At 69.2% G+C, this 25,225-nt stretch overlaps 3 protein-coding genes across 3 annotated transcripts in view; 1 reads left to right on the plus strand and 2 right to left on the minus strand.

Annotated features, from left to right (window-relative positions):
• The window catches only part of PLEC (plectin), a 50,317-nt gene extending 46,098 nt beyond the window's left edge, over positions 1-4,219 (minus strand). The window contains 3 exon segments of the mRNA XM_039548850.1: positions 2,222-2,246; positions 2,248-2,418; positions 4,139-4,219. Of these exon segments, the coding sequence (XP_039404784.1) occupies positions 2,222-2,246; positions 2,248-2,382 (160 nt within the window). The 5' untranslated portion in view covers positions 2,383-2,418; positions 4,139-4,219.
• Positions 4,220-7,221: 3,002 nt separating this feature from the next.
• On the minus strand, positions 7,222-13,572 carry PARP10 (poly(ADP-ribose) polymerase family member 10). The gene is made up of 10 exons (XM_039569905.1): positions 13,382-13,572; positions 11,985-12,230; positions 11,475-11,696; positions 10,935-11,381; positions 10,290-10,501; positions 10,064-10,190; positions 8,937-9,935; positions 8,733-8,866; positions 8,486-8,663; positions 7,222-7,834 (listed from the first exon to the last, which is right to left on the minus strand). The coding sequence occupies exons 1-10, from the start codon at positions 13,557-13,559 to the stop codon at positions 7,479-7,481; spliced, it is 3,099 nt and encodes a 1,032-aa protein (XP_039425839.1). The 5' UTR covers positions 13,560-13,572; the 3' UTR covers positions 7,222-7,478.
• A 2,357-nt stretch (positions 13,573-15,929) lies between these two features.
• On the plus strand, positions 15,930-21,384 carry GRINA (glutamate ionotropic receptor NMDA type subunit associated protein 1). The gene is made up of 7 exons (XM_039549850.1): positions 15,930-16,008; positions 18,137-18,476; positions 19,002-19,114; positions 19,189-19,389; positions 19,748-19,876; positions 20,209-20,352; positions 20,559-21,384. Exons 2-7 carry the CDS (start codon positions 18,167-18,169, stop codon positions 20,706-20,708), a joined length of 1,047 nt encoding a protein of 348 aa, XP_039405784.1. The 5' UTR covers positions 15,930-16,008; positions 18,137-18,166; the 3' UTR covers positions 20,709-21,384.
• The last annotated feature ends 3,841 nt before the right edge of the window (positions 21,385-25,225 follow it).

Genomic DNA, 25,225 nt, shown 5'->3' on the forward strand with positions numbered 1-25,225 from the left:
CGCTGGGGTCCCACTCTGGTGGGAGCTGCCAGATCCCATCATGCGAAGGACCCCGCAGTGGGGGCAGCTGGGACCCCCGGCGTGGGGCCGGGGGGCTGCCCCCGCAGGCAGCACCCGCTCCCATGTAAGGGCATGGCCGCGGCCGCTGCCGCGACACCGGGGCGCCCTCGGCCACGCGCAGGCACCGGGGGCAACTGTGGAGAGGCACCGGGGTCAGACCCCTGCCCAGCGCATACCCCGAGATGCCACCGATGCCACCAATGCTAGCCAGCAGTGCCACCACTGCCACAGCCGAGCACCGGAGCTCCGCTGCCCCCCGCCGCCGCACCCTCACCGCCCGCGCCCCCCCGCGCCGCCCCAGCCACCCGGCAGCACCTCCGTCCCCAGAGCATTCGGGGGAGCCCCCCCGCCCCACCACGCCGCCACCGATCTCACCAGGCGCTCCGGCGGGCGCGGGCCACAGCCCCCCACCCGTCCTCGGTCACCGAGCCCCCGGCGAGGGCAGCAGCCCGGGGCGCTCCCCGTGGGGTCCGCGGTGCCGGGCCGTGTCCCCCGTACCCCCCGCCGTGTCCCCCCCCCGGGCCGTGCCGGCGGTGCCCGTCGTGCCCAATTATGGGAATGAGCGGCCGCGCTCCCCCGCTGCCCCCCCGCGGCCGGCGCCCCACTGCGCCCCCCGGCCGGCCCGCGGTGGGGCAGGGGTCCCGTACCCTTGTAGCGCTCCGCACGTCCTCGTAGGCCTGGATGAAGTCCTGCTCCTCGGGCGCGGGAGGGGGGCCGGCGGTGGCCATGGCGGCGGAGGGCGGTGGTGGGGGGCGAGGGAGGGCGCCGGGGCCGGGGTCCGGGGTGCCCGGCGTGTCCGGCGTGTCCAGCGGCTCGGCGGCCCCGCACCCCGCGGCTGTGCAGGGGCACGGGACGGGACAGGGGACGGGACAGGGGACGGGGCGTGCCCCCGCCCAGCCCTTTAAAGGAACCGCCGGACACCGCCCCGACGCGCGCCGCGACTCGCGGAAGCGGCAGCCACGGGACACGGCGCCCACGGACACCCAGGGGCCGGGCAGCCCTCGGGGCAGGGCACCCCATGGGGCATGGGGCGAGTGAAATCCTCTACGCCTCCCAAAGGGGTCACACGGTGCTGGGGATGTGGCACTGCCCGAACCCCGATACTGCTGGCCCCGTCCGTGGGGCACCCACGGGTGCCCAAAGGAGCGCAAAGGGGGCGAGGGGTGGGCGATAAGGGACAAGGGTCCCAGATGATAGGGGACAGTGTGGGGGCTGGGGATGCAGGTGATGAGGGATGGGGTGGGGGGTGCCTGGGGCACCCCAGAGCCCGGGCAGGGACCGCCTGGCTCGCACCCTGACCTCCCACCCTCGCTCGAGGGGCAGACCGGGCGCCCCCTCCTCTGGTGAACGCTCAGCCCCTCACAGAGACCCCCGCGTGCCCTCCAGCTGGGGGGGACAGGGACGTCACTCCCCCTGGGACTCCCCAGCAGCCCCAGGAGCACCGAGGGATTTTTAAAGCTCCGTTCTCCCAGTGCCACCTGGGGAGCACTGAGCGGGGCCCCACCGCGGCCCCCAACAACCCCAACGGAGCCCAGTCCCAGCCGTGGGCGAGCTGGGGCGGGGGGGGGGGGAATGGGGGGGAATCGGCCCCATGGCCGGGGCATCGTCATCCCTAAAAATAGACACTAATGCCCCGAAACTCGAGCGGGGACAGCGACGGGGGGGCGGGGAGGGAGGGAGGGAAGGAGGCGGGAAGGACAGGGAGGTGTAAACGGAAATAGCCGGGGGGGAGGGTTCTGTGCCGGGGGGGGCTGAGTGCTCCGTGGGGGGAATACACTGGAAGCCGTATGGGGACGGGCACGGCACGGCAACGGCACGGCACGGCACGGCACGGCATCCCCCATGGCGGCTTCCCTGCCCCGGCCTCGGCACAGCCCCCAGCGCGCTGCCACCCCTCGATCCCCCGGCCCATGGGACCCCCACGGCATCGCCCCACGGGCCTCCAGACACCGTCCCTCCCGCTCCGACCCCTCCATCCCCCCGCGGGTCACGTCCGAGATCCCCGGACACATCCCGGCTCCCGGTCACGGGCCTGACTCCCCACCCCCACCCCCGGCTCATGCCGAGCCCACCAGTCACGGCCGACTCCCCAGACACGTCCCGGCTCTCCGTGTCACATCCCGCCGACTCCCCGGACACGTTCCGGTCCCCCGGGCCGTACCTGCGATGCGGATGACCGCTCTCTGCGGCTGGGTCCAGCACCGTCCCGTTGCCCGCGGCCGCCTTGGCTCGTTGGGAGCGCTGGTGTTTGCCCAGGTTCCAGGGCAGCGTGTCCCCGGCGCCAGGCGAGCCGCTGCTGCCACTCGAGCTCTCCTCCGCCATCGCCGCCGGCCCCCGGCTGCCCGCAGACCCCGGCTCCTGTAACAGAGGGTCGGCGTCAGGGACCCCCGGTACCGGGACCATCGCCTTCGTACGCTACGGACCCCGGCCGGGGCACCAGGGACCCGCAGCATCGCCACCGCCCTCCTTCGGGCTTCAGGGACCCCCGGCACCGGGGCACCGGGGACCCGCAGCATCGCCACCGCCCTCCTTCGGGCTTCAGGGACCCCCGGCACCGGGGCACCAGGGACCCGCAGCATCGCCACCGCCCTCCTTCTCGCCTCAGGGATCCCCGGCACCGAGGGCACCAGGGACCCGCGGCATCGCCACCGCCCTCCTTCTCGCTTCAGGGATCCCCGGCACCGCTGACCCCGGCTCCTGCGGCAGAGAGACGGTCCGGGCACCGGGACGGCAGCACCGGCAGGCGCCCGCATACACAGACCCGGTTCAGCACTCAGCAGAACCACGGGGCGCCCGGAGGTGCCAGAACCCCTCGGGACAGCCCCGGGAAGCGGGGTCTGTGCCGAGCCGTGCAGAGTGGTGTTGCCAGGGACACGGTCCCCACGGGGCCACCGCGGCGAAGGGACGGGCAGGGAGCCTCGGTGATGGCCGGTCCGGCACCGGGAACTCGCCCGTGAGACCCCTGGCCAGTGCCGCCGCAGCCGGGGCGTGCACGGGCAGAACAACCAGACCGAAGCTATGGGGGACAACACCACACCGGCAGCGGGGCAGCGGCCAGGCCGGCTCCGTGTCTGCGAGCGGCTGCCGGGGTTCGGCTGGGGCGGGCGCCCCGCGGGGTCGGTGCCGGTTGCAGCCCCTCAGTGCCAGGAGCGCTCCCAGGGGAGCGGGACGGAGGGTGCCGGTAGCGGCGGGGATGACTCTGTGATCCCGGTACCTCCGCGATCCTGCCCTCTCCATCCCGGCACCTCCGCCATCCCGCCTCCATCATCCCGGCACCTCCGTGATCCCGCCCCCGCCATCCCGGCACCTCCGCCATCCCGGCACCTCCGCCATCCTGCCCCCAGCATCCCGACACCTCCGCGATCCCACCTCCGCCCCGGCGCCTCCGCAGCCCTGACAGCGGCTCGGGCTCGTTCCCCCAGGAGCCGGCAGCACCGGGCGTTTGCCGCGGCCGAGGCGCCATTTGCAGAAGCTCCGAACCCAGGAAAGCCACCGGCCCCGGCATCACCGGGCCCGGCACTCGGACCCACCGGCATCACCGACATCACAGCGCCCGGCCCCGTCGGCACCCTCGGACCCCGGTGTTACCGCCATCACCGGCGACCCCAGACCCACCAGCATCAACCGGCACCCCCGGCAGTGGAGTGGCAGGCGGGGGTGGGCGTGGGGAAGAGGTGGGAGCGCGCGTGGGGGGCAAGTGAGGGGAGCAGGTGTGGGGGGGAGTAGGTGGGGGGCGGGCGTGGGGGGCGCGGTGCCAAGCCTGAGTCACCGGCTCCATCGCCCACGTCCCCCGCGCAGCCTCTCCACCCCGGGCCTGACACGCCGCCTCCCCCCACCCGCAGGGGCATCCATAGGGACCCCCCCGCCCCTAGACTCGGGTCCCAGCACCCAAAGACCCCTCGCACCCCCAGCAGAGCCCTCCGGCACAACCCCTCCACGCCGCAGCCCCCAGCCCCCACGGCTCCTGCAGCCCCCCCACCGCCCTGCGGCAGCCCCGCAGCATCCCCCGAGCCGCCCCTCCGCCACTCCCCGGCTCCACGGCGGAGCGGGTGATGGGGGTCCCACGCGCGGGACTCACCGAGCGCCACGATGTCCGCCGGGACGCGACGGGGGGGCATGACCGGGGGGGGAAACGGCACCGCACCGGGAGGGCTCCGGAGGGAATGCGGCACCGAGGGGGAGCACCGGCACCGGTACCGCGGGGGCTCCGGGGGAAAATGGCCCCGGGGGCTCCGCCCGCACCAGCACCGGCACCGGCCCCGGCTTCGCGGCAGAGGCGGGGCGGGGGGCGGGCAGCGGGGGGCGCCTTATCTCACCGCCCCACCCTCCGCACCCTACGCACCCCCGGGCACCCGGCGCGGGATGGATTAACCCTGACCAGCGCAACCGGCACAGGGGTAACCCCGACCAGTGCTCCCAGTACAGCCAGCACCAGGGGCCAACCCCGACCAGCACTCCCAGTACACCCAGCATGGCACGGGTGACCAGTGCACCCAGTACACCCAGGACGGAGAGGATTAACTTTCCCCAGTACATCCAGTATGGAGAGGGTTAACCCTGACCAATGTTCCCAGTACACCGAGCAGCCAGGGGTTAACTGACCAGTGCACCCAGTACATCCAGCACAGAGAGGGTAACTGTGACCAGTACACCAGACACGGAGAGGGTTAACTCTCACCACTGCAACCAGTGTGGAGAGGGTGAACCCCGCCCAGCGCTCCCGGCGAGGCTGGTTCCGCCCCGCGCTCCCGCAGGGAAGTCCCGCAGCCGCTCGGCTCTCCCCGCCCCGGCTGGGCGCTCAGCCGTGGGCACAGCACCGGCACAGCGTGGCCACATCACCGGCACACCGCTGGCACATAAGCGGCACACCGGCTCGGGCAGCAGCACGGGTGACGGTGGCACGGGTGACGGTGGCCACGGGTGACGGTGGCCACGGGTGACGGTGGCACGGGTGACGGTGCACGGGCCGCCGCCGGCTGCCGCAGTCAGAGCCCAGGGGAGCGCGGTGGCGGAGGGATGAGATGGGAGCCCCAGCTCGGCCCTCGCACGGCTCCGGCGAGGCTCCAGCGTGGTGCTCATACCCTGCTGGCCACCGGTCTCTCTTCTGGCTGGGGACCAGAGCGCGGCTCCAGCCACCAGCACTGCAGGAGGGCGTCTGGTCTGGCAGCTCGGGAGCTTGGGAGCCAGGGATCCCCAGTACAGCTGGGGAGATGGGGCTGGGGACTGGAGTCAGTGCCGGGAACCGGAGCTGGTGCCTGGGACCAGTGCTGGGCACCGGAGCCGGTGCCTTGATCCAGGGCCGGTGCTGGGAACCAGAGCTGCTGCCAGGACTCAGAGCTGGTGCCGAGAACCGGAGCTGGTAACAGGAGCTGGAGCCAGTGGGAACCGGAGCTGGTAACAGGAGCTGGAGCCAGTGGGAACCGGAGCTAGAGCCGGTGGGAACCAGAGCTGGTGCCGGGAAACCAGAGCCGGTACCGGCAAAAGGATCTGGAGCCGAGAACAGGCGTGTGTGCAGCCCCCCGGTGCGTGTGCACAGCCGGGTGTGGACACAGGTGGACACGCGTGTGCCCGGCCCTGGCTGGCTGCAGGCAAACCCCGGAGCGGGCACCGCTGTGTGCACGGCACAGAACACCCGTGTGCCCACACGCACTGGGGGGGTCTCGGGGGCTTCAAAGACCCCCGGTTCCCCCGCCACATCCAGTTCCTGGCGTGGCATCGCACGGCACAGCCCCCCGACCCCAGCCCCACCGTGTGCCTCATCGGGGCCATCGCACGCCAAACCGACCCCGGCAACCCCAGCACAACCTCACCCCCCCCGCGGGGCGCAAAGACCACCGAGGACCGAGGACCGGGGTGACATGAGGACCCCCGGGACCCGACACCGGGGCGGTGCAATGTGGCACCGGCAGCGCCGAGGTCGGGGCCCCTTCCCGGCTCGACAGGACCCTCGGTCCCCACTGTAGCACCTGCCAAGGCTCAAACCCCCCACCCGATCTCGCTGCGGCCGTACCGGGGCTGCCGCTCGCTCCGTCCGTCCGGCTCTGGTGCTGGCGCAGCCGCTCTTGCCGCGGTCATGTGCCGGTGCCGGCACGGGCGCAGGGAGCGAATCCCCCGGCCAGAGCCGGACAAAGGGCCCTTTTCAGTGGCGCTGGGCCCCGCGGGCCCCTCGGCGTCAGGGGACAAAGGTCCGGCACGCTTGGCACCGGCAGCGCCGGGCACTCCCTGGCCGGGGCACCCGCGGGGCGCGGGGCACCGGACCCTGCAGAAGGGGTGGGTGAGCGGCCAGAACCTCTCCTGCAGCCCCGTCCCTCTCGGCTCTCGCCTCCCTCCGCCGGCGCTCCCCGGGGAGCGGGGCTGGCGCCACGTGCGCGGGGCTGGCACGGCTGGCACGATGCCCCCCGGGATCCCAGCGCTGGCACACGTCAGCGGGGCTGGCACACGCCGGCGCGGTGCCACGGCCAGCCCTGCCCTGGAACCGCCCGTGCCCGCGGGGCCGGCGCTGGAGCCGCTGGTGTCACACTCGTGCCCGCTCCGTGTGGGCTCCACAAAGGGGTGCGGGTGTCACCGAGACCCCCGGCCCTGCGCTCGCCCACCTGTGACCCGGGGCATCTCAGTGGGCAAAGCGGGCGTGGAGGGGAGGCTGTGCACCCCTCCGTCCCCCCGCTGCTGCCTGCTGGAGGGCCTCGCCGGTGGGCACCGGCGCTGCCAGCACTGCCGAGAGCGGGGGCTCTGCCCACACCCGCAGGGTGGGCACCCGGGTCCCCCCAGCACAGCTCAGGGGGCCACTGGGACACAGGAACAGGAAAGGAGCAGGATGCAGGCAGGGAGGAGGCAGGGAGCAGGTGGGGAGCAGGTGGGGAGCAGGGAGCAGGCAGGATGCAGGAAGCAGGATGCAGGGAGAAGGGAGAGGTGCAGGAGTGGCCAGGTCCAGCCCTGGGGTGGCCCAGAGCCACCACCCAGAACAGCCACCTCACAGGGGGAACACAGCCAGGCCCTGCCGGACCCCAGCTCCCAGCACTCCCAGTTGGGACTGGGACCCCATCCACCCCAATCCCAGTGATCCCAGTTGGGACATAGATATTGCCTCCTACTCCAGTGCTCCCAGTTGGGACTGGGACCCCCTCCCCACAGTCCCACCTCAATCCCAGCCATGCAAAAGGCTCTAATTTGTTCCCAATTTTATTTGCAGTTTTATTACAAATTTCACTGGTGTCACACTGGTGACCCCAAGTCCTCCTGTCCACCTCCTGCTCTGGCACAAGGGTACCCAGGCACGTCCCCAAGTGAGGATCCCCCCACTCCAAGCTCCTGGGCAGGGCAGGAACCTCCCTGCACACCAAGTCCCCATGGCAGGGCCCCCTTGAGCCCCTGGACACCGTAACCCCCGCAGTGGCACCAGTGCCAGGAGGCTCTGGGGGCTAAGGGGGGGTCCTTGAACCAGAGCGGCTGCCGGGGGGGTCAGGGGGGGCCCCATGGCGGCGGCGGCGGCAGCGGCAGGTGATGAGGTACTGGGGGTAGGCCTGGGTGTCGTTGAAGATGACGAAGATGTCAGGCTGCCGGGGGTCATCCACGACGCTGTGGTAGCGCTGGTGGGCCCCGGACCCCTCCCGCAGCGGGGGTGCCCGCAGCCCCGGCTGCCCAGCCGTGAACTCCCCGGTCAGCACCTTGGCCACGAAGATGAACTTGGTGCCCTTGGCGCTGGGTGGCGAGTACCGGTCCCGTGCCGAGATGGCCGCGCGCGCCGCAAAGTACACGCCGAGGCCGTAGAGCGTGGCTGCGGGGCCAGGCGTCAGCCGGGGCACGGGGGGTGTGCCAGCGGCACCGGGCCCACATCGGCACCCCATTCCACACCAACGGCACCACGCCCACCTTGGCACCCCCTTCCCATGCACCCACGGTCATCCTATTCCTGCACAAATGGTGCCCACCCCGGCACCCCCTTCCCACACCGATGGCACCGTGCCTGGATCAGCACCTCCTTCCCATGCACCCATGATACCCTATTCCTGTGCAAATGGCACCGTGCCCACCTCAGCACCCCGTTCCCACACCGATGGCACCGTGCCTGGATCAGCACCTCCTTCCCATGCACCCATGATACCCTATTCCTGTGCAAATGGCACCGTGCCCACCTCAGCACCCCGTTCCCACACCAATAGCACTGTGCCCACATTGGCACCCCATTCCCATGCCAATGGCACCCAGTGCCCTGTCCCCATGCTGTCAGCACCAGGCCCACATGGGCACCGTGTTCCCATGCCGATGCCACCACGCCTGCCTTGGTGCCCCATTCCCATACCGATGGCACCGTTCCCCCGCTGGCACGCTGTTCCCATGCTGGTGGCACCATGCCTCCCTCAGCACCCTGTTCCCACACCAAGGGCACCATGCCCACGAGGTCGCTCCACACCTGCCCGGCGCTCACCGTTCTTCCCGCAGAAGCTGCGGTTGAAGCCGTGCAGGCAGATCTCGCGGCTGGAGGCCTTGGTGGTGCCATGGAAGAGGATGCGCTCCACGACAGTGCCAGCAGCACAGGCGCGCTTCACACTGCCCTTCTTCAGCTGGTACTGCTTGTACAGCACTGGATGGATCAGCTTCTGCACCTGCTGGGCACCGCTGTGTCACTGCTCTGCCACAGGGACACCCTGGGGGTCCCACATCCCCGGACCCACCTGCACGATGCTGATCTGGCTGTGCAGCTCCTCCAGTGTCCCGTAGAAATGGTGCACGGCATCAGCGAACTCCTCCGAGTCCTCAGCCAGGGCCAGCAGCCGCACCTCCTCCTCCAGCCCAGCCACCTCCGGCTCTGCTGGAAAAGCCCCGGTGAACGTGGGCGCAGCGAGGGCCAGGGCTGGCCCCGCAGCAGCCACACGCACCAAGCAGGCAGGAGGTGCTCTCGAGCGGGGGCTGGCTGCGGCAGATGGGCACGGCGAGGGCACTGCCAATGTTGAACTCCTCCATGCGCTCCAAATCCACGGTGAAGGGCCGCCCATCCAGCACCAGATCCAGCTTGCGCTCCCGACGCAACCAGGCCTGCTCCAGCTGCGCCGCTGCCTCGGGGGCGTAGGGGACAGCGGTGCCAGAGGGGTCCCAGCGCACCCAATGCGCAGTGGCAGCGGTGGCAGTGGTGGCAGCGGTGGCAGCGGTGGCAGCAGTGGCAGAGGTGATAGTGGTGGCAGCAGTGGCAGAGGTGATAGTGGTGGCAGTGGTGACAGCGGTGGCACCATGCCCCGGTGGTAGCGGGCGCTGGAGCATCGACACGAGGTCTTGGGCGGCAGGGGCCGTGTACTTGGCGAAGCCGCGCAGTGTGGCGGTGTCACCACACAGGCTGAGGTGCACGGCGTGCCGGCACCGCAGCAGGGCCAGCGCGCAGTGGCCGGCGGCCGGCAGCGCCCGCAGCCGCTCGCTCACCACCTCCTGTGCCCGCAGCTGTCCCACCAGCACCCAGTCCAGCTCCTGCCGCACCGCCGACACATCCTGCTCAAAGGAGCAGAACACCGTCACCTGCGCCACATCTGCCGCCAGCAGCGCCTCCTCCAGCGAGGCCTCCAGTGCGGCCAGGAGCCCGGCATCCTCCTCAGCCTGCTCCTGCTCCCGGCAGTAGGAGCGCAGGGACAGAGCGGTGGCACGCGCCAGCTCCACCTCCTCGCACCGCGTGCTCTCCATGGAGTACTGGATGGCCAGGGCCATCTGCACCTCCTCCTCCACCCTGGTGTCCGACAGCAGCTCCCTGGCACCCTCCCCACCGGCCACACTGGGGAACTCTGCGTCGGGGTCCCACTCGGTGCCGGGGACAGTGTCAGGCCACAGGCTAGGGTTCTCACAGTCGTCGTCTTCGCTGGGGTGCAGCGCTGCCAGCACCTCCTTGATCTCCTCTGCGGGAGCAGCGGGGTGTCAACCATGAGGCCCCACCATGTCCTGGGGGAGGACCAGCACCCATGGCCCCCTCATCCCACCGCAGCACCTGGAGAGTGGGCACCAAAGTGGCCCCCTCGCCCCTCACCTACGTTGGAGTGAAAGGCATTGTCACGATCATCACCATTGTCAGCGGTGGCATTGCTGTCCTCAGGCAGGTCCTGGTGCCAGGAGTCGCAGTGGCTGCTCAGGGGCAGCAGCTCCTCCAGCTCCGGCTGTGGGGATCGAGGGGTGGCATCACCAACGCTGCTCCGGCACAGCAGCGACCAGCACAATGGCACCTGCTTGCCAGACCCCTCCCCACGAGACCGCACCTGGGGATCTGGAGGGCTCCAGGGTTTACCGTCCAGCTGGATGATGCACTGGAAGCGGCTCTCCACCTGCCGGAGGAGGCCTGCCCAGCTGGGTCCCGCAGGAAGCGGGCAATGCCAGGGAAGTGCAGGGTTGTGGGGTGCGAGGTCACCGAGTCCAGCAGGCTCCGCAGGAAATCCACCACTGCCTGGCACCGGCCTGGCTCCCCACTCACCTGTCAGGAGACGGTCAAGGGGATCAGCCCCTGGGCACCAGCGTCTGTCCGGCTCCCCACTCACCTGCAGGCAGTACGGGCAGCACCACGGGCCCGGCAGCCTCTGGCACTGGGATGTGCCATGAGCACAGGGAGGTGGGAGCACAGCACAGAGCCCTGCCCACACCCGCCCAAACCCCTTCCCACACCTCATATCCCTTCCCACACCTCATACCCCTTCCCACAGCTCATACCCCTGCCCAAACCTCATACCCCTTCCCACACCTCATACCCCTTCCCACAGCTCATACCCCTTCCCACAGCTCACCCGGAACCCAGAGATGTCCCCCCCCTCCAGTGGCAGCAGGGACACTTCAGGGATGCTGTCAAGCACGTCCTGGTAGTGCTGCTGCAGGTACCGCACAGCTCCCGGCTCTGCTGGCACCAGCGCCTCATCCTGCGCCAGCACCGCCGACACCCGCCTCCGGGACCACCACCGACACAGGCCCCGGGCACTGGGCCTGGCTGGGCACAGCATTGAACCCCTCTGTGTCCTTGTTCCCACCAGGGACGGCGGGTGACGGCTGCTCCGGCACCGGGTGTGATGTTGGTGCTGCCGGCGCTGGGACTGCGGCAGCTCTGTCCGGTGTGGGGTTCGTGTCTGCTACAGGGGCATCTGTGTCCGAGCATGGGTCTGTGTCCGGAGGGCACTCCACGTCCAGCAAGGGGTCCATGACCAGCAGGGGCTCCGTGTCAGGAGGAGGGGCCCTGTCCAGAGGGGGGACTGTGTCCAGGGGCAGGTCCGTGCTCTCCTCCGGCGGCTCCAGGAAGGGGTAGTGGGGGACGAGCTCCAGCACCACGTCCTGCAGCCGGTGTGGCCTCTGCAGCACCCGCTCTGCGGCTGTGGGGGGACAAACAGACGGGCAGCCAGCGGCCCAGAGCGGCTCCCCACGGTCCCCTGGCACCAGTGGCGGTCCCGCTGGCGGCCGCTCACCTGCTGGCTCCTGGAAGGTGACAACGGCCCCGCGCCCAGCTGGCAGCAGCCGCACGTCCCTCACGCAGCCGCCGCCGCTGCGCCGGTTCTCAAAGTAGAGCTCGAGCAGGTCCCGGCTCAGCGCCGGCGCCGCCGCCGCCCGCACCAGCACCGCGGGGCTCCGCGGCACCCGCAGCAGCGCCAGCCCCTGCTGCCGCGCCCGCTGCTCCGCCGACGCCAGCTCTGCGGCACGGCGGTGGATGGGGACACCGGGAACCCCACGGCGGTGCCACCACCCCCACGCCAGCGTCTCGGGGCTGGGCACCCAGCAGAACCCGCACCCCGAAATGCCACCCTGGTGCTCCCAGATCCCCCAGCCCCCCAATACTCCCACCCCCGGCACCATTGTCCCTGCCACCCAACCCTGTCACCCCAGCCCCTGCACTCCCACCCATCACCCCCCACCCCCCGGCATCCCCATCCCACCGCCCCTCTACACCCTGCTGTCCCCTCCGTGGCCCCCAGTCCCACCTGGGGGGGCGAGGGGGTCCCGCAGGCGCAGCAGGCCCCAGCCGGGCGCAGGGCCCTGGCACTGGGTGACAGTGCCAGGGGGGACCCCCAGTAGGGTCTCCAGGGGTAAGTCCAGGTGCTCGGGGGTGGTCCGGGGATCGAGGCCATGCAGCAGCAGGTGGGTGGGGTCCCAGGGGGGGGCCGGGCGCACCTCCAGCTCGGCCCCCCCCAACCTGTGGCTGCCGTGGGCCAACACATTCTGTGCATCTGTAAGCGGAAAACTGGGGTCACTGGGGGTGACCCAGCACCCCCTTCCCCCCTGTGACCCCCGGGGACCCAGCACTGCTCACCAGTGCTCCCAGTGGGATTGGGCCACCCACAGCCCCCCTCAGTGCTCCCAGTGGGACTGGGACCCCCCAAAACCCCCCAGTGCTCCCAGTTCGGACTGGGACCCCCCAAAACCCGCCCAGTGCTCCCAGTGGGACTGGGACTGGGACCCCCCACAGCCCCCTTAGTGCTCCCAGTTCGGACTGGGACCCCCCCAAAACCCGCCCAGTGCTCCCAGTGGGACTGGACCCCCCACAGCCCCCTCAGTGCTCCCACTTCGGACTGGGACCCCCTACAGCCCCCCTCAGTGTTCCCAGTGGGACTGGGATCCCCCTACAGCCCCCCTCAGTGCTCCCAGTGGGAATGGGACCCCCTACAGCCCCCCTCAGTGCTCCCAGTGGGACTGGGATCCCCACAGACCCCCTCAGTGCTCCCAGTTGGGACTGGGACTGGGACCCCCTACAGCCCCCCTCAGTGTTCCCAGTGGGACTGGGATCCCCCTACAGCCCCCCTCAGTGCTCCCAGTGGGAATGGGACCCCCTACAGCCCCCCTCAGTGCTCCCAGTGGGACTGGGATCCCCCACAGACCCCCTCAGTGCTCCCAGTTGGGACTGGGACTGGGACCCCCTACAGCCCCCCTCAGTGCTCCCAGTTGGGACTGGGACCCCCCCCAAAACCCCCCCAGTGCTCCCAGTGGGACTGGGACCCCCACAGCCCTCTCAGTGCTCCCAGTGGGACTGGGACCCCCCACAGCCCCCTCAGTGCTCCCAGTTGGGACTGGGACCCCCCACAGCCCCCCCTCAGTGCTCCCAGTTGGGACTGGACCCCCCACAGCCCCCTCAGTGCTTCCCAGTGGGACTGGGACCCCACCCCCACAGCCCCCCTCAGTGCTCTCAGTGGGACTGGGACCGTCACATACCTGATCCCAGTGATCCCAGTGGGGCTGAGACCCCCAAATCCCATCCCAGTGCCCCCAGCTGGGACCGGGATGGTCGCACACCCCATCGCGGTGCTCCTAGTTGGGACTGTGACCCCCCCACAACCGCATCCCAGGGCTCCCATTGGAACTGGGACCCCCGGCCCGCGCTTACCCTGGGGGTCCTCGAAGGTGAGGAAGAGGAGGGGGCCAAGGCGCTGGCAGCTCTGCACAGGGCCCCCCCCCGAACGCCGCCGGCTCTCGAAGTACAGGACCAGCAGCTCCTCCGGGGCGTCGGGGGGGACCCCCTGCACCTCCAGCACCCCTCCTGCCATCCTGGGGCACCCACACATTTGGGGGGTGGGATCTCCCTCGGCTCCTTTACACCCCCTCCCCCCCGCGGACCGAGGACCCCCCCGTGCAACCACGCGTGACCCCAACTCCCCTCCCCAAACCCCACGTCCGTGTCCCCCCCTCGCATCTCCCTTACCAAGGGCCCCCCGCCCTGCGTCCCCGGGGCGGGACCCCCCTGCAGCGGGACCCCCCCGACCGGCCCGAACCTCTGCAGCCCCGTGGGGATCCCGCAGGCCCCCCGCGGGGCAGGGCCCCCCCACGCACCGGGCGCTGCGCGGCTCCGCCCCGGCCGCGAAACGAAACCGAAACGGGGCGAAAACGGGAAGGGGAAGGGCGGGGGGCGGGGCCGGGGTGGGGACACGGGAGCGGCCCCACGCGGGACGTGGGCACCCGCGGCCATCCCTCCGAGAGTGACCACGGGGACCGGCCTCACGCGGGACACCGGACCGGCCCCACCGGTGACAGGGGGACAAGCGACTGTCCCTCGTGCGTGAGCGGCCCCACGAGTGACCGGGGGACACGGAACTGACCCCGGACGTGACGAGGGGACATGGAAAAAGCCCCACGGGTGACAGGGGGACACGGGAATGACACAGGGACACGGGAAAAAGCCCCACGGGTGACGGGGGGACACGAGAGGGACACAGGGACACGGGACCGGCCCCACGGGTGACAGGGGGACAAGCGACTGTCCCTCGTGCGTGAGCGGCACCACGAGTGACCAGGGGACACGGAACTGACCCCGGACGTGACAGGAGCTGACCCCACATGTGAGGAGGGCCACGGAAAAAGCCCCACGGGTGACAGGGGGACAGGAGAATGACACAGGGACACGGGACCGGCCCCACGGGTGACAGGGGGACACGGGAATGCCACAGGGACACGGGACCGGCCCCACGGGTGACAGGGGGACAGGAGAATGCCACAGGGACACGGGACCGGCCCCACGGGTGACAGGGGGACACGGGAATGCCACAGGGACACGGGACCGGCCCCACGGGTGACGGGGGGACAGGGGATGACCAGGGACACGGGACCGGCCCCACGGGTGACGGGGGGACACGGGAATGCCACAGGGACACGGGACCGGCCCCACGGGTGACAGGGGACACGGGAATGCCCACGAGGGACACGCGGGAACCTGGCCCCACGGGTGGACAGCGCGGGCGACAGGGGGACAGAATGCCCCAGGGACACGGGACCGGCCCCCTACGGGTGACAGGGGGAACACAGGCGAATGCCACAGTGGAACACGGGACCGGCCCCCAACGGGTGACAGGCGGACACCGGGAATGCCACATGGGACACGGGACCCTGGCCACCTTACGGGTGACGGGGGACACGGGAAATGAAACACGGGACCGGCCCACGGGTGACAGGGGGACAAAGTTGATTGTCCCTCGTGCAGTGCAGCGGCACCACGAGTGACCAGGGGGACAACGGAACTGACCCCAGGTACGTGACAGTGAACTACCCAGATGTGACGAGGGCCACGGAAAAAGCCCCACGGGTGACAGGGGGACACGGGAAGATCGGAGCCCCACGCAGTGACCGGGGGACACGGAAACTTGAACCCCGGAACGTGACGATGGGGACATGGAAAAAGCCCCACGGGTGACAGGGGGACACGGGAATGACACAGGGACACGGGAAAAAGCCCCACGGGTGACGGGGGGACACGAGAGGGACACAGGAACACGGAACCGGCCCCACGGGTGACGGGGGACACGGGAATGACACGGGACCGGCCCCACGGGTGACAGGGGGACAAGCGACTGTCCCTCGTGCGTGAGCGGCACCACGAGTGACCAGGGGACACGGAACTGACCCCGGACGTGACAGGAGCTGACCCCACATGTGAGGAGGGCCACGGAAAAAGCCCCACGGGTGACAGGGGGACAGGAGAATGACACAGGGACACGGGACCGGCCCCACGGGTGACAGGGGGACACGGGAATGCCACAGGGACACGGGACCGGCCCCACGGGTGACGGGGGGACAGGGGAATGACACAGGGACACGAGACCGGCCCCACGGGTGACGGGGGGACACGGGAATGCCACAGGGACACGGGACCGGCCCCACGGGTGACAGGGGGACACGGGAATGCCACAGGGACACGGGACCGGCCCCACGGGTGACGGGGGGACACGGGAATGCACAGGGACACGGGACCGGCCCACGGGTGACGGGGTCACGTGACCGTCCCTCTCGCGTTACCGGGGACACGTGACCGGCCTCACGCGTGACACGGCGGGGGCGGGGCCGGGGCTGCCCGCGCCCGGTCCGCGCTGCCGCCACCAGGGGGCGCTCTCATCACCACACGCCCCGCCCCCAAGGGAGGCCCCGCCCCTCCGGCTCAGCGGGCCGGGCACAGCCGAGGCCCCGCCCCCTCCAGGCCCCGCCCCCGGCGCGCAGCGAGCGGACCCGCGGAGCTCGGCCCGGCCGGTGAGCGGGGGCTCGGGGGCTCGGGGGGCTCGGGGCTCCGGCGGGGGCTCGGGTCGGGCGGCGAGCGGGAGGCGCGGGGGCCCCGGGGCTTCCCCGAGCGAGGTTCCCTCCGCCGCTTCCGGCTGCCGCATTCCGCAGCGCCCGGGTTCGGTGCGAGGAGGGGCTGATGGGGGGGTAGCGGGGCGGGGGCAGCGGGGCCGAGCGGGACCCCGCGGCCACGGGCACAGCGGGAGGCCCCCGGCAGTTCCCCCCCGCGGCAGCGCTCGGGGATTAGGCTCGCTGCTGCCGTAAATAGGCCGCGGCGGGGCTTTACCGAGCGTCAGGGCAAAGCGGCTTACGGGGCTCCGAGAGAACCGGTGGGGGGGCGGGCGGCGGCACCCCCGCAACCCGTGATGCGGGAGCACCTGCAGCCCCGCAACGCCGCCCGCCGGGCTGTGGGCATCCCTGCGCCCCCCGCACGCCGTGCTGCGGGCACCCCCGCACCCCGTGATGCGAGTCCTCCTGCACACCGTGCCCCCCCGCATCCCCGCAGTCCGTGATGCAGACACCCCTGCACCCCCCGCACCCCGTGCTGCGAGCCCCCTGCGCCCCCCAACACGTGCTGCGGACCCCCCTGAGCCCCCCAAACCTCGTGCCCCCATAGTGCCCGCACCCCATGCCCCCCGTTCGGGGTGCCCTCCGTACCCCCCATGTGGGGTGCACCGCATGCCCCCTGACCCCGTTCAGGGTGTCTCCCATGCCGCACACACGCCGTGCCCTCCGTACCCCCGGGGAAACCGCCCAGGCTCTCTCTGCCCCCCTAAATGCGCCCCCCGCCCGGTGTCGGTGCCGCCCCCGCGGTGCCGCAGGGCCGAGCCCCCCCCGTCCCGCCGCCCGCCCGGGGCGCGGGGCCGTCACGCGGCGGCTGCGGTTGCGCCACCGGCCGGCGCTGCCCGTTGGCCGGGCCGGGGCCGCTGCGGCATCGGAACAGCGGCGGCACCGCACCGGTACCGCGCGGGCACCGCCACCGGCGCCTGTCAGGCCGCGGCACCGCACCGGCAGCGCTTCGGCACCGGTACCTGCCAGGCCGCGGCACCGCACCGGCGCCGCTTCGGCACCGGTACCTGCCAGGCCGCGGCACCGCACCGGCACCGCTTCGGCACCGGTACCTGCCAGGCCGCGGCACCGCACCGGCACCGCTTCGGCACAGGCAGCGACACCGCACCGGTACCCGCCGCCTCAGTGGTACCGTACGGGCACCGGTGCCGGGTGCGCGATCCTCGCTTAGGGCGCAGCCGCCGCTTTCGCACCGCCCGGTTTTGTAACCGGGCCCTGGGAGCGGGGGCGGCCCCGGGGCTGCGGCGGAGCCCGCTCGGCTCGATGAGGTGGGGCCGGGGCCGGGGACCGGGGCCGGGGACCGGGGCCGGGCCTGGCAGGACCCCGCTGTTCCCGGTGACGGCCCGACGGGGCAGTGAGGCACCGCCGGAGCTCCCCCGCACCGCTGCCGGTAATCACGGCAAGAACCGGTCCCGCACAGCGATCCCCCAAGCCCGCACACCGCCCCCCGCCATGGCCGAGCCCCCCAACCCGCACCAGGCCCCGCACGTCGCCCCCTGCCCTGGGGGGTGTTGCCATGGCAACGGCCTCGCCGCCGCCATCTTGTGCGGGCCTGGGGGCGGGGGCAGCGGGACGGGACCCCCCGGTGGCGGGGGAGCGGGACGGGACCCCCCGGTGGCGGGGGGAGCGGGACCGGACCCCCCGGTGGCGGGGGCAGCAGGACGGGACCCCCCGGTGGCGGGGGGAGCGGGACGGGACCCCCGGTGGCGGGGGGAGCGGGACGGGACCCCCGGTGGCGGGGACCCCCAGGGCTGCCCGAGGGCGGGGTTGAGGGGGTGGGAGCTGATGGCCGTGGAGGGGTGACAGCCACGGAGGGGTGATGGCCACGGCGGTGCTGTGGGAGGGTGAGGGCCGTGTGGGGCTGCCGAGGATGGGGTGATGGCTGGGGGGGTTGGAGACGCAGCCATGAGGGGCTGGTGGCTGTAGTGGGTGATGACTGAGGGGGACGATGGCTGTGGGGGTGATGAGGAGGTGGGTGACAGCCCCGGGGGATGATGCCACCAGCTCTAACCCCCTGTCCCCCCCCCCCCAGCACCAAGGCGGCCGCAGCCTGCGGGACACCATGTCCCACGAGAAGAGTTTCCTGGTGACGAGCGATGGCTTCGCGGGGCAGCAGCAGCCGGCGGCCCCCCCAGCCTACCCTCAGGCCCCCTACCCCGTGGCCCCGTACCCCCAGCCGCAGTTCGCCCCCGCGCCCTACCCCCAGCCGGGCTTCACGCAGGGGCCGGGGCCGTACCCGCCACCGGGGCCGTACCCCCCTGCCGGGCCGTACCCCCCCGGGCCGTACCCCCCGCCCGGGCCCTACCCACAGGGCCCCTACGCGCAGCCGCCCTATGCCCAGCCCCAGCCCATGGTCCCTGGTGACCAAGACTGTAAGTAGTGGGGACAGGGGGGTTGGGGGGTGCACTCCAGACTGGGGGGGTTCCAAATGGGGTGTGTGACTCCTCTGGCTCCCAGCTGGGGGCTCCCAGTGGGTGTGTGACCCCCCCCCGGCTGCTGTGAGTCTGGGGGCTTCGGGTGTGCCTGGCATTGGGCACTGAGGGCAGCCAGGGGGGCTGCCTTGGAGGGAGGGCCCCGTTTTGGCAGCGCTGTCCCTGTTTCAGCCCGGCTGTGCAGACGGTGGGGGCAGCTCACACAGCTCAGGGGGCCCAAGTGGGGCAGTGGGGACCCCCCTGTGGGTCCTGGCTCGTGCCCCACACATCCTGGGGGGCAACTGGGGGACTCTGCCCACCTGGGATGGCGCTGGCCATGACCCTGGGAGGGGGGGGGGGGACACTGCCCAGAGCTGTGTCAGCTGTGACACCTGGCTTTGGGGGGCACAGAGCTCCACTCCCCATGGCTCCTGAGACCCCCCTGGACCCCCAGCCTCCTTGAGCAGTGTCCCCCCCTCCCCACAGCCCCCCTGCACAGCACCTACCACGAGGATGGGCCCCCCTCCTACTATGACAACCAGGACTTCCCGTCGGCGCACTGGGACGACAAGAGCATCCGGCAGGCCTTCATCCGCAAGGTGGGACGCGGGGGGCTCCGGGCGGGGCGCGGGGCGTCGGGGGGGCCCCCTGTGACCCGCCCCCCTGTCCGCAGGTGTTCCTGGTGCTCACGCTGCAGCTGACCGTCACCTTCGCCTTCGTGACCGTCTTCACCTTCGTCAAAGGCGTGCGGGGCTTCGTGCAGCGCAACGTGTGGACGTACTACGTGTCCTACGCCGTGTTCTTCATTTCCCTCATCGTCCTCAGCTGCTGCGGCGACTTCCGCCGCAAGCACCCCTGGAACCTCGTATCCCTGGTGGGCTGGGGGGCACAGCAGCGGGTTTTCGGGTGGCCAGGATGCTGGGCCAGGGACACGGTGTGGGGGGGTGTAAGGGTGCTGGGCTGGGGGCACAGGGAAGGTTTGGGGGTGCCATGCTGGGGGCACACGGTGTGGTGGGTTTGGGGTGCTGAGCCGGGGAGCACACAGCAGGTTTGGAGGTGCCAGGCTGAGGGGGAAGACTGGGAGTGCTGCACCAGGGGGGTGTCGGGGCAGGTTTGGGGGTGCTGAGCTGGGTGGGGTGCCAGTCTGGGGGCAGGTTTGGGGGTGCTGAGCTAAGGGCACATGGCATGTTTCGGAGTGCCAGGCCTGATGGGTTCCCCCCTTGCCTTCCCAGTCCATCCTGACTGTCAGCCTGTCCTACATGGTGGGGATGATCGCCAGCTTCTATGACACCGAGGCTGTCATCATGGCCGTCGGCATCACCGTCGTCGTCTGCTTCACCGTCGTCATCTTCTCCCTGCAGGTCAGCGCCAGGGCTGCCCCCGCTCCGGGCAGGGCTGCTCCAGACCGGGGGTGCGACCCCCCACTGACTCCCTGCCGGGTTCCTGGGAGTGTGTGACCTGGGAATGGGGTGTGTGATCTCCCCTCAGCTCCCTGCTGGGCCTGGGGACCCCAGATGGGGTGTACAACCCTCCCCCAGCTCCCTGCTGGCCTGGGGGGCTCCCAACCAGTGTAGGACCTGTTCCCTTCCCCACCCCAGCTCCCTGCTGGGTCTGTGGGCCTCTGAACGGAGGGATGACCCCTCCCCCTGCGGTCCCTGCTGGGTCTGATCCCCCCCAATCCCCCTCTCCACAGACCAAGTACGACTTCACCTCATGCCGGGGTGTCCTCATCATCTGCCTCGTCGTGCTCATCCTCTTCTCCATCCTGTGCATCTTCATCCGGAACCGCATCGTGGACATCGTCTACGCCTCGCTGGGGGCCCTGCTCTTCACCTGCGTGAGTCGGGGGGGCCGGGATCCCCGATTCCTGCTGGGGGGGGGCAGTGCCGGCACCGCCGGCTGCTCCAGCTCGGTGGGGACAGCAGGATGTGGGCTGGGCTGGGGGGTGCAGGGTGTGCTTGGGGTGCCTGGCTGGTTTGGGGTTGGGGGGGGCTGTGGGAGCTGCTGCTGCCTTGGGCCCCCCCACATGGCGCTGTCCCGCAGTTCCTGGCAGTGGACACGCAGCTGATCCTGGGGAACAAGCAGCTGGCGCTGAGCCCCGAGGAGTACATCTTCGCCGCGCTCAACCTCTACACCGACATCATCAACATCTTCCTCTACATCCTCGCCATCATCGGCAGGGCCAAGGAGTAGCCCCCCCCCGCCGCTCCCCGCGGCCCCCCGGTCGGGATCCCCTCCCCGTAGCCGGTTTTGTTGCCGTTCTCATCGCGTTCCCCGGCGGTTCCCCGTGGCCCCGGTTCCTGCCCCGCGGGGGCTTGCTGGGACGGGGCTGCCACGGCCCCCCCCAGCCCCCTGCCCCTCCCTGCTGTGAATACGGTTTCCCCCCCTCCCCTTGCGTTGAACGCGGACTGGAAGCACTTTGGAACCCCCTCCGTCCTGTCCCGTCCCCACCCCTCCCCATCACCCCCGTCACCCCTCTGGCCGCGCAGGCAGGGGCAGTGCCGGCAGCACTCCAGACCCCCCGAGCCACTGTCCCTGCCCGTCCCCACCCCCAGACACCCCCCAAGCCACCGTTCCCACACGGACGTACCGCCAGAACCCCTCGGACCACTGTCCCTGTCAGTCCCCAGACCCCCTGAGCCTGTGGCACCCTCAGACCCTCCTGCTCTGAGCCACTGTCCTCACATGGAGGCACCCCCAGACCCCCCCAAGCCACCAGCCGTGCCCATTCCCGGACATCTCCAGCCACCTGCCTGTCCCCACCCCCTGACCCCCATGGCACCTCCAGACCCCCCTGTCCCCTCCCCGCGTGGCCAAGGCCCCGTCCTGGTCCTGCTGTTAATAAATTGTCTTGTTCATCTCCCACGGCTCCAGCTCCATCACAGTGTCCTGCTGTCCTCATCTCCCAGTGTCCCCACCACGTTCCAGCTGGGGGTCAGGCGACAATGGGGGCTGAGGGAGCTGAGGACAGCCTGGGGACAAGAAGGCTCAGGGGGGACCCCAGCAGGACCAGAGGAGGCAGCCAGGTGAGGTCGGGTCCTGCTCCCAGAGAACAAGTGACAGGGGAAGAGGAAACAGCCTCAGGGGAGATTTAGGGGAGGGTCAGGTAGGATACTGGAAAAATTCCTTCCTGGAAAGGGCTGTCCAGTGCTGGCACAGCTGCCCAGGGCAGGGCTGGAGTCCCCATCCTTGAGGGGATTTAACAGCTGTGTGTATGTGGCGCTTGGGGACACGGTCTGGGGTGGCCTTGGCACTGCCATGGGCAGTGCTGGACCCGGTGGGCTCAGAGGTTTTTCCATCCAACCCAACAATTCCACGATTCCTTGATGCCCAGTCCATCCTTGGCAGCTGCCAGCCCTGGCCAGTATTTCCATCTCCATTTTCTCCCTCGAGAGACATTCCCTGCTCTTCTTGGCTGCTCCCAGGGCTCCTGTGTTAGAGAGTTTTGAGTGGCTTTTAAGGGTTTTAAGGTGGCACCGGCAAAGGCATCAAGCAAAAGTGGTTTAAAATAAAAGCAAAAGCACGACAGAGTTCTTTGGCAAAGCTCACTCTGCTACTCAATGGATAAAGCACACTGAGAGAAAAAAATCTAATATTGGTCAATGTAAACCTAAAATCACCCCAGCCTGACTTACCCACAACTCTAAAGAATTTAAGGATCCCAGAGGAACATTCCCGCTGCGTTCGCTGCAGCGCATTCGCGCTCCCACCCAGAGCCCTGAAGAGTTTGCAGCGGGCAGGTGCCGGCGGTGCGGGCGCAGGGGAGGCACCGCGGCTGTGCAGGCGCACGGGCAGGTTTGCACTGAGAAATCCCGCAGAGCTCAGGGAAGGGTCGCTGCCTCTGCTCTCCCCGAGGGCCGAAGGGCCGAGCCCCGAGCAGCGGGGCAGCAGCCCAGGCTCCGGCGCTGCTTCTCCGAGCACAGCGGACGTGGGGCCCCGCTGCCGGGGGGATGCTGGGCACAGCCCGCCGAGGCGCGGGACAGCTCCAAAGGTCTCAGGACGGCGTCCACAGGTCACAAGAGAGTGGACTTTGGCCACCGTCATTTTCCATCCCAGCTGCAATTTGGGTCAGGGACTTTCTTTGAAAGTTCGATAACGAAAATGTTGTTCCGCTTGGGTTGTTCTCCAGGCAAGAAAAATGAGTTCCCAAGGCTGTTTGTTGAAGCAGGAGCTCGTTAGCCAGCAGCAGTTCCTGGGAGCAGACCGTGTTCCCGGTAACCTCGAGAGGAGCTCCTTGTTGAGGTCTGACAGCATTTCTGAGATCACAGAGCGGTGTGGGCGTGCAGCACCCGAGCTCCATCTCCTACCTGTCTGTCTGCAGGGCTTCACCTCCAGCCTTTCCTCTCCCAGGGCTCCCCAGGTCCCTCTCTGTGCCCTCTGTTCCTGATTTGCAGAGCAGCTGCTGGTTCCAGGCCGCCTCCGAAGGCCGCTCCTGCGGAACAGAGCTGCCCTGGCAGCTTCTCCTTTCTCCTGCCCTCAGGATTCCACCCTGCTGCCTCGTTTGTTTATTTCTGTAAATCCCTCCCCAGCACCTGTCGTGTTGCTGCTGTCCCCGTCCCACCCCTGAGGCCACGTGTGTGTCACACAAAGTGATCCCCTGGGCTGGCCCTGTGTCCCACACCCCCGGGGCTGTCCCCTGCCCTGGGCTGGCCCTGTGTCCCACACTCCCGGGGCTGTCCCCTGCCCCGGCTGGCCCTGTGTCCGCAGTGCCAGGGGAGGCACTGGGCGTGCAGACGGGGACAGGAGCAGCTGCTGGGCCCGTGACGCTGCCAGAGACCAAGGCCGGAGCTGCTGGAGCCCCCCAGGTTCTCCATGCCAGGTGCTGGTTCAGGGATGGGAGTGGGGCAGGGACTGAGCCATTCCCACCATAAGACATTCCCACTTGGAGCACTCTGCCATCTCTGGGTCCCAGCACAAAGAAAATGTGGAGCTGCTGGAGCGAGTCCAGAGGAGGCCACGGAGGTTCTCCGAGGGGTGAAGCCCCTCCGCTGTGGAGACAGCTGGGCGTGTTCAGCCTGGAGATGGACCCACGGAGACATCAAAGCCCCTTCCAGTGCCTAAAGGGGCTCCAGGAGAGCCGGGGAGGGACTTTGGACAAGGGCATGGAGGGACAGGGCAAGGGAGAATGGCTTCCCATTGCCAGAGGGCAGGGATAGACGGGACATGAAGAGGAAATCCTTCCCTGTGAGGGTGGGGAGGCCCTGGCACAGGGTGCCCAGAGCAGCTGTGGCTGCCCAGTTCCTGGAAGGCTTCAAGGTCAGGTTGGACGGGGCCTGGAGCAGCCCGGCCCAGGGGAAGGTGTCCCCGCCCATGGCACGGGTGGCACCGGACGGGCTTTGAGGCCGCCCCTTCCCGAACCATCCCAGAGCCCCCGGGCCGGGCTGGGGCGGGGCGGGCGCTCGGCAGCGCCGTCAGCTCGTGCTGCCACCTGGTGTTGGCAGCCGGAACTGCAGCCGCGGGGCGGCGCATGCGCAGTGCCGCTGTTTCCCCGCGCTCGCTGCTGCCCTCCGGTGGACAATTCCCGAAGCACAACTCCGCGGCGAGTTCCAGGAGATGTGCGGGCTAAAGAGGGAAAATCCCCTGATTTGAAGGAAAAAAGAGTTTCCTGAGCGAAACATCAGGTATTTCCATAAACAAATGGGTGGCGGTGCCTCTCTCCCCGAGCCTCGCGCTGCTCTGTGGTCTCAGAAACGCCGTCAGACCCCAACGAGCGGCGCCTGCGCCGAGCTCCTCTCGAGGTTACCGGGAGCACGGTCTGCTCCCAGGAACTGCTGCTGGCTAACGAGCTCCTGCTTCAACAAACAGCCCTGGGAACTCATTTTTCTTGCCTGGAGAACAACCTAAGCGGAACAACATTTTCGCTATCGAACTTTTGAGCAGAAAAATTCACCTTGCCAGAGGTTTGTGCCCACAGAGGAGCCCTGTGATTTTATTCACACACAAAGGGAGAGGCCATGGGGCATTTCCCGTGGGGTGTCTCGAATTGCTGGACGACGCGGCTCCGTTTTATCCGAATTTTCCCGGCCGCATCTCCGTGTCCCTTTCCCCATTGGAAGGTGCAGGCTTCCCAGTCCTGCTACTGGTGTCCCATTACCACCCACCCCGCCTTTCTACAACACAGATACGTGACCACTAAAATTAGCTTTAACTCCACCCTGGGCGGGGAAATTAATATCCATGAGCCTGTTAAGTCTTGGTTCTTCTTCCCGAAGTTCAGGAGCTCAGAAGGAGCCCATGTCGATGAGGAACGATTTTCTGGCACTGATGGTTTGGTTTCTGCGATCACTTCCCCATTGACGCGTCCCTGGCCCCATCCACCACCAGATTCACGCAATCCGCTTGTAAAGACAAGTTCCTCTCGTTCCTTTCAGGGTTGGAGGAACTGGGGTGCGGAAATAGAGTTTGGTCGGGTTTAAATTCCTGAATACGTGGGAATTCACAGAATTTGGGGATGAATGCGAATAAATCGATCTCCAAAGAAGTCAAGGGCACTCAGGGAAATGCTGGGGGCGGGGGAGGAGGGGGTAAGGTTCTTTCTTTTTTCTTTATTTTTTCTCTTCCTCTTCTCTTTCCCCTTTTCCCCCTTTTCCCCCTTTTCCCGTTTTTCCTTTTGCCTTTATTTTTTTTCCTTTTTTATTTTTTTGCCTTCTTTTTTCTTTTTCCTTTTTTCTGTATTTCTTTTGCCTTTACTCTTTTTTCTTTTTCCTTTT

This window comes from Corvus cornix, chromosome 2 (genome assembly GCF_000738735.6).
Source record: "Corvus cornix cornix isolate S_Up_H32 chromosome 2, ASM73873v5, whole genome shotgun sequence".
In the NCBI taxonomy this organism is placed as follows: Eukaryota; Metazoa; Chordata; class Aves; order Passeriformes; family Corvidae; genus Corvus; species Corvus cornix.